Source organism: Tupaia chinensis, unplaced genomic scaffold (genome assembly GCF_000334495.1).
Source record: "Tupaia chinensis unplaced genomic scaffold, TupChi_1.0 Scaffold000386_1, whole genome shotgun sequence".
NCBI lineage: Eukaryota > Metazoa > Chordata > Mammalia > Scandentia > Tupaiidae > Tupaia > Tupaia belangeri.
The window spans coordinates 2,809,178-2,817,612 of NW_006159888.1; the positions used below are offsets into that span (position 1 = coordinate 2,809,178).

The 8,435-nt window shown below is 57.0% G+C and overlaps 1 protein-coding gene across 1 annotated transcript in view; it reads left to right on the forward strand.

Moving 5' to 3' along the window:
* The window catches only part of LIMS2 (LIM zinc finger domain containing 2), a 27,389-nt gene that overhangs the window by 15,993 nt on the left and 2,961 nt on the right, over positions 1-8,435 (forward strand). The window contains 3 exon segments of the mRNA XM_014589842.1: positions 6,923-7,072; positions 7,772-7,830; positions 7,833-7,909. Coding sequence (XP_014445328.1) covers positions 6,923-7,072; positions 7,772-7,830; positions 7,833-7,909 — 286 coding nt within the window.

The following is an 8,435-nucleotide window of genomic DNA, read 5'->3' on the forward strand; positions in this document are numbered from 1 at the left end:
GGGGGGGTGTCCCAAACACCCTGCCTCCCTCACAGAGGCCTGGGAGGAAGGAGCATGGGCAGGAGAGGGAAGGTGGTGGGGCCAGAGCAGCCCAGAGCCCAGAGCTAGGATGGGAGATGAATACCGTGCCTGGCCGAGGACAGCCGCCAGCCCTGCCTGCTCTTCCTGGGGCTGCTCAGACTTTAGCCTGGGTGTGGGACACTGGAGGCCCCGCCTCCCAGCACCCATACACACCCCCAGCATGGTTGGGCTGCAGGAGGGGCAGGAGAGGGATTTGCAGGACAGAGGTTGGCATCATTGCAGGACAGCAGCGGGGAGGTGGAGCTCAAGCTGCAGCCATGCAGGGTGGTTCTCAGGGTGGCCCTGGCCTGACACCAGTAGCCAGGGACCTGCCTAGAACCAGATGTGTCTGCACACTTTTCCCAGCCTCACCCCCTCTCTTCATGATCACAAAGATGCCTCCTGTGGGGTCCATTGCTCCTTAACACAGCCGCCCTCAGGGAGGAGGCCTAGTCTCCCCATGCATGGATGGAAAATGGTCACGGGCATGGCCCTGGGGAAGGGCGTGGGCTCCATCCTTCAGGAAGGTGAGCAGGGCTGCCCTCAGACTTTCAGGCCTCATCCACCCCTGCCAGTCCCTTGGCTGCTCCCTTCAGGAGGGCAAGGGCTGGCTGTCTTGAGCATCTGGCTAGTTGATGTCCTCAAGCAAAGGGAGGGCACTTGAAAGACGCGACTTCTTCTTTTCTTAAAATTTTAAGTGAGAGAGAGAGAGCAAGTGAGCTTGGGAAGAAGAAGAGGGAGAATGAAAGCGAGCGGTAGGTATTTGACAGGTTCTTGCCATTGCCATCCTCTCCCAGCCTCCAATTGGCTAGGACAGCAGGGGCATGCCACCGGTACTTGGCCTGTTTCAGAAGGTCCGGGATCTGAACCTGGGCCTGCCATGCAGCCTCAGCCTCATACAGCAGCACCTACTGCGCGCACCACCATGGTTGGGCCCACTACCTTTGAACTAGTTAAGGAAACCAGGGATGCTCCCTGCCCAGGAGTATCACCCCCAGCTCCTGAGCATCTCTAATGGCAGAAATGATTTTCCTGCTGCCTCCAGGAACGGGGTCAGTCAGGGTCATGTTCCTGTGCCAGTTCTGACCGCATCCTCCTCTGACTTGGACTGAGTGGGCTCTGTGACGCTGTCCCCAGGACTGCTGAGCTCAGGGGAGGGCGCAGAGAGTTGAACAGAATGTAGAGGTGGAATTTCCCAGCTCCCCAGTAAAGGGGAAAGATGGGAATAGAGCCTGAGGAAGGGGTGAGGGCTGCTGGGTGGGGGAGGCTACAGGTATGGATGGGGCCCAGAGACTGAGGGAGATAGGCTCCACTGGTGAGGGGTAGACAGGCATGTGAGGAGGGAAGAAGGTTTGAGCCAGAGAGCCCTGGGGCTGGAGGTGACAGGGGCTGTGAGTGAGGGCTCATGTGGGAACTTGGGGGTGGGCAAGGGCGGGCTGGGTGGCCTCTGCCTGGGCTGCCCCTCAGCCTGGGCTGTGCTCTACAGTGTGACCCTCCACAAGGGCAGCTGTGTTCGCTTGCACCTGTCCCCAGAGGTAGGCAGCAAATGCCCATTTCACGGATGGCAGCTGAGGCTCGGGTCTGCTAACTTGCCGGACAGTGGCCTAGAGGTCAGCCCAGGGAGAGCTGGTGCTCTGGGATACTGCCTGCCTCAGGGGCGGCAGGCCCTGTGACCAGAGTGTGTGGCTGGTCTCAGCACTGGCCGGAGTTGCCTCCCCTCTGGGTCTGGTCCCACGATCCTCGACCTAATTTTGTGGGCCTTGTGGGAATTGAAATTGCTCAGCCTCTTGCTCAGAACATAAACATTTTAAACCAGTGACGGCAGAGCATTCAGTGAGTGGGGGCTCCGTGTGACTGCAGGGTCATGTCCTATGGACCGTGGGTGAGCCCACCTGCCCAGCCTCCTGCCTCCTGCACGGCTTGGGGGCGCCTGAAGCCTGTGTACACCTCGCCCTCTGGGACTGAGGGTCGGTCCCGTAATGCTTTCTGGCTTCTTTCTAGCTGAGGTTCCTCCCTCTGCTGGTCTCCTGTTTTAGGAGTTTTGATGTTGACTTGTACCTCTCGGGCTCGTAGGCCCCTGCTTCACTCTCCATTGTCCCTTGGAAACTCTGCCCTCAGTCTCGATGAGGCTCACTCTGCTCTGACTACCCTGAGCCCATGGAGTGACACTGGGGTAGGGGAGAGGGGCGTGTGGAGTGTGGCCTGGGCCTGGGGCAGTGTCGCGTCCTAGCTGTGGGGAAGGTGAGCATTGGAGACAAGTCTCAGGCCTTGCGGTGGCCGGCTGTGGCCAGGCGCAGCAGTGGCACCTCTCCCTGCCTGGCCTGAGCTCTGCTCCCTCTGGGACCACCTCTAATCTTCCCGGTGTCTTGGCACCGTGGTTGGTGATGTGGGTGCTGGTTCCCGCTGGCTCTCACTGCATTGTGAGTCTCTGGGAAGGCTACTTGCCTTCTGTGACCCCCGACAGAGGGACAGAAACACCACTTTGTGGGCTACTGCGGGTCTGGACTGTGGTTAGCCTGCAATCCACAGGTCGTCCGTTATCAGAGAGACAGGGACAGGGGACAAGGAAACCCGGCCCCACCCAAGCTCTGTGTCTGCCTCTGCCTGCCCCCAGGCCTCCTGCCTGCCCCCTGGCCCAGCCCTTACCTCTCACAGTGGTCCAGGAGAAAGGGGCAGGTCAGCTGTGGCCCGGGTGTGGCGCCGGTGGGCTCCGAGAGCCGTGGCTGGAAGGCGGGCTATTTAAGGAGAAGAGGGGAGGCTGCAGCCTCTCTGGCCCTGAAAGGCCGCTTCATTCCTGAGGGGGTCCCTTGTGTGGTGGGCCGCTTCTGTCTGCCTCTGCTGCCACTGGGCCGTGAATATTCCAGTGTGTCCTGCCGTGCTCCCCCCGCCCCCAGCCTGGCCACCAAGCGTCACAGAGGCTGAGTGTGTGCCTGTTGTCGGAGCCTCGGAGTGGGTGAGGGCCGGCCGGGGGCTCTGGCTGGGACTGACAGACACAACAGGACGTTTCAGAAGGGGATGATTTCTTACATGGGGGGTGGGCAGGGAGGGGCTGCTGCCATGGCAACTGGCCAGCAAGCCCAAGCCTGCGCTGGGCGACAGTAGGGGGGTCTTGTGAATGCGGAGGGCGGAGGCTGAGGAGTCTTGTTCCGCTGCATGAGAGGAGACTTTCAGGACACTTGCTGCAGGATCTTGTGTCCTGCCCCGTATAATTAGGCCCCATTTGGGCCTGTGGGATAAATCACCGTCTTTATCTGGAGGGGGCACAGCTGCAGCCCGCCTCATAATGGGGCGCTGTCTGTGCCCGTGGGGATGCAGCTCAGTCCGAGGCCCAGTCCTTGCCTCAGGACTGGAGGCCATGAAGGGGCCCCTGCCGCCCGCTGACCACTGGCCCCAGACTCCTCCCCGAAGTGGCTTAGGGCTGGGCTGGCCGTACTTACATGTGGCTGGTGCTGCCCAGACTGAGTGAGCACAGCTCGTTTCCCCCTGTCTTCCGAATATAAGTCCAGTGGCGTGGGAGCCAAAGCGCCATCAGCAGTTCCAAGGACCTCTGAAGATTTTGGTTTCAATATTTAAAACTCAGGGCCAGCAGGTGATGTGGTGGTTAAGGCACTGGACTCCTGCATAACCAACTGCAGTTTGAGTCCCAGACCTGGTGGCTTAGAAATCACACCTGGTACATGTGCTTGTGTGCCTAAAATTCTGGGAGGAAAGTGAAGAAGGGACTGTGTAACCCTCCTCCCCGTTGGGTGATTTCTCACTTTTGTCTGTCTCTTTCTGGTGATCACGTGCACCTTGTGACAAAAACCTAATACACACACACACACACATATTCGGGTTATATATATAAAAAAATACACTTAAAACTGTAAGTGGGCTCAGCCTCTTTGGCACAGTTGATAGAGTACTGGGTTGCAGCGCTGGAAGCCACGTGCCAACCGCGGTTCAAGTCTCTAGTCCAGTAGACCCGATACACACTGGGTATGTGCATGTGGGCCCAGGCTCCTGGTGGGCTAGAGGACTGGAGGGAGGGATCTCAGCATGCGTGAGCCCTGTGGAGGGTGCTTCTCTCTCTCTCGTGCATGTACACATGTTTTATCATTAATGGGGGAAAAATGCCCCCAAAATAAACATAGCTGGGATTTAGGGAGTATCTACCACAGGCACGATCACTATTTCTTTTCTTTCTTTCTCTCTTTCTTTCTTTTTTTTTTTTTTTTTTTTTTTTTTTGAGGGATTTTTGCTATAGAGTATGCGCGCTCACTAGAGAGACAGATAGGGAGAAATTACCCCCCGGGGGAACGGCCACACCACAGTCCCTTCGCCTCCATTTTCTTGGGCCCCTGGGCACACACGCACATGCACCCAATGTGAGTTCCATGCCACCGGATTCAGACTTGAACCATGGTCCACCATGTGGGAGTCCAACGCCTTAACCACCACGCCACCTGCTGGCCTGACACATGAACTATCTTAAATTTGTCTTTTCACATAACCTTGTGCAGCTGGAATTACTGCCCCATTTTACAGACATGAAACTGAGACTCAGAAACATGACGTAACTCCCCTAATGGCAAGTGCCTGGAAGTATCAAAACCAGGATTTGAACACAAGTGTGGGGAGTGCATGTTATTCAGTTTTGCTCTGTTTGTCTGTTTGATGGCAGGTTCTTAGGTTCCATCTTAATTCTACCTGGAAAAGAATTCTGAATATTGCCTTTAGGTCTGGTGTTGAGACCAGGTCAAAAAACTGATTCCCACTTCTGGGCTGAGACGTTCGGTGATTGGGGTGATCACTGGTAATGGCTTCAAGGGCACTGCCCACTGCAATAGAATTTTGGGGAGCCAAATGAATTTCTTTAGCTTTGAACAGAAGTTGCCGCATGTGGCATGGATGCTGCCCTGATGCTAAGGAGTACCAAACTGGGAATAGGGCTCCTGGGGATAAACGCTGTATCTGTGACAGTGACATGGATGGGGCAGTGGGCTAGCCACAGCGGGAGGCTCAGCCCTGGGCCTGCTTGGTGGTGGCCAGGGGCACAGGTGTCTGGGTGGGGGTGGAAGGTGAAGGAGGTGTGCTGGGTTTTGGAGGTATGATGATGAAGGCTGAAGCCACGTGCCACATCTGCTGCCCATGCAGGGGTCCTGGGCTGGACACTGGCTGTGTGTCAGCCCAGCCCTGTTATCTCAGGGAAATGATGTCCCCGCACTCCCTCTTCCTCTCTTGCACAATCACTCATTCATTCATGTATTCAACCAGTCCTGAGCTGCTGCACTGTACTGGGCTCATCGGGCCTGGGGGAGGCATAGCTGGGGCCAGTAGATGGTTTAGGATGTGGCTCCTGAGTACCTCACTTGTGTCCCTTGCCCTGCACCCAAGCTGGGAAAATGAGACACCCCAGGGCAGGCAGAGAGAGTGCTGTGCAGGCAGAGTCCAGAACCAAACAGGCGTAGCAACACTGGGGCCCAGGGCAGGGATGTTGAATTGTGAACCCTGGCATCTGGGTTGCCCTCCACACCTGGCTATTGGGGGCACCTAGAGTTTGACAGTTCATCTTGTTTTTTTCTTCCTTCCTTCCTTCCTTCCTTCCTTCCTTCCTTCCTTCCTTCCTTTCGTCTGCTATACAGTATATGCACTCACCAGAGAGAGAGAGAGAGAAATCACCCCAGGGGAATGACCACATTGTAATCCCTTTGCTCCGTTTTCCTGTTGGGATGATGGACATGCACACATATATGCCTCTTGTGTTTTTTAAGCCACCGGTCTGGGACTCAAACTACGCACCCAGACATATGGGACCCAGCTGCCTTAACCTCTGCACTACCTGCTGACTCGAGGGTTCGTCTCTTACTGGACTCCCTGATTGGGCTATGAATGGGGCTGGCCCTAGTGTCAGGTTGCCATGGAGGTTGGTGAGGGCAGGAGGCTCTCCTGTGGACTGGGGCCTGGAATAGGGGCCTGGATGCGTCAGGAGCACAGAGATTGGGGTGGCAGGCGGCGATGGCAAGTAGGTGGTGTTGACTCAGAGCCTGCATGCGCCTGGGGACCCTGGATCTAGGCGCTTGTCACCTTTGAGTCCTGAGGAAACACAAACCGTGTTAGTCTCTCCCAGTTGAGACCACAGCTGTTGCTGAGTACGGGAGTCGCGTCAGAGATTATTTGGAGGTTCACAAAAAAGACTCTGTGATGAAAGTCCCTGGGTTTGGGGCCTCCCTCTGACACAGCTGTGCTTGTCTTTGAGACAGAAAGCGCCTGTACGTGGTCAGGCTCCTCTTCATCCTGGAAACCCCAAGGGAAGGGGGCCTGTGGGCCCCACAGTCCCGGCACACACTGTCTGCTCTGCTGGGACTGTAAGGCTGACGTTCACTATCATTTGTGTGGAAGGACAATTGGAAAAGAAAACTAAGTTTTCGGCAAGTGTCATTAAACATTTACCGTGTTCCACATGGTGCCCTAGACTCAGGAAAAGTGGAAAAGAAAAATACCACCCAAAGACAGCACACAAAAACATTCTGGGGGGCCAGGAGTTTTCAGAAAGATTGTAAAAAATGCATATTATAAAAATCTATGCATGGATCTGAAAAAAAAAAATCATTTGCACCAAAATAAACTTGTACTTTAATTGTATTTTCCACAAACTTTTTGCTGTCCCTTTGTATTTCCTTCATGAGCATAGGTTCCTTGTAGAGGGCACACATGAGGTCTTGCAGGCTGTGTGACTGGGCAGCTGGTTTTCCTGTCCCCCTGGGCTGAGCCCTGTTCAGCACCCAGGCACTCACTGAAGTGACAGTTGGGGGTCTGGGGCATTCTTCTATAGGTGGCCAGGCATGGAGGGTCACCTGACACCTGCCCCCACCTCCCACAGGCACCTCTGCAGGCCTTGCCACAACCGCGAGAAGGCCAAGGGCCTGGGCAAGTACATCTGTCAGCGGTGCCACCTGGTCATCGATGAGCAGCCCCTCATGTTCAGGAGTGACGCCTACCACCCCGACCACTTCAGCTGCACTCACTGTGGGTAGGTATTCAGCCCGGCCTCTGAGATGGGGACGGAGGAGCCAGGGCTGTCACTAGGCAGGGCCAGTAGGACCCACCTCCTCTGAGGGGGCAGTGAGGAGACAGGAGAGGTGGACCAAATGGGCAGAGGGGAGCATCTGGCGAGTGGGGTGCAGAGCAGAGTAGGTGGGCACTAGGAAGGGGCTCTTCAGGGCTCTGTTGAAGGGACACTTGAGGCTGAGATGAGAGCCAGCCAGGAGCACCAGGATAGTGGTCAGGATCGAGCAGGGAGGAGGGGATCAAAGGGGTGGAGAATGAAGGTGAAATTTGGTGGCCCTGGAGGTGGGTTAGTGCTGGTGTCGGGGAGACAAAGAGAGACGCTAAGGTTATCCTCTCAGTGCCCTTCAGTCCTCCCTGTGCCTGTCCCAGACACCCAGTCTGGGTTGGAGGAGGAGGGGGTCCTGAGAACAGGCTTGCTTCTCAGTGAGCCGGACATTGCAGAACACAGGCCGCCCTCTGCCAGGGCGTGCGGGAATTCTGTGCTCCAGGGGCCGGCTGGGGTTCACAGAGGAAGTCTCTAAAGGGACCAGAGATCAGAGAGTGCCGCCTCGGCTCTGCTGGGACAGAATGGGCCTCTCAGGGAGCTGCCCCAGGCTGGCCGAGCTGGTGTGAGCCCGTTGCAGGGCCGGGATGGCAGCTGGGGCTCCACACTACCTTCCAGGAAGGAGCTGACCGCCGAGGCCCGAGAGCTGAAGGGCGAGCTCTACTGCCTGCCCTGCCACGCCCCCTCTGCGGGGCCTGCCGCCGGCCCATCGAGGGCCGTGTGGTCAACGCACTGGGCAAGCAATGGCACGTGGAGGTGAGCCAGGCCGCGAGCCTGTGGCCCTGGGTGGGGGGTGCCCACTCACTGCATGGGCGGGTCTGGCCCTGTGGCCCTCCACACTCTAGCCCAGGCCTGTGGCTGGCTCCAAACAGGGACCTTTCTCTTGGGTGCTGCCCCCTGTACTGAGCAGACCCCAGCCTGGAGCTTGAAGACAAGCCATGGCCTCTGCTGGGCTGCCACATATACCTCTCCTCATCCTTTTCTTGGCATTTGGAGGGTTCCCAGGCCAGGAGGCAACCATGGAGCTGGTCTGCCTAGGGGCCCTGTGGACTCAGCTGGCAGAATGGGCCATGTATGCCGCCCATGTGGACATGGAGCTGGTGAGCTCCACAGGTGTCCATTCTTGGGCCTATGAGTCACTTGCTCCTAGACTGAGGGTTGTGGGCCTGATTCTAGGGACACCCCCAGAGAGGAGGCTTGTAGCTGCCCGAAGCCATGCCTTAGGTGGCCTGCTGAGAAGGTCTTGCAAGAGGCCGTCCCTATGAGGTCCCAGACCCAGGCT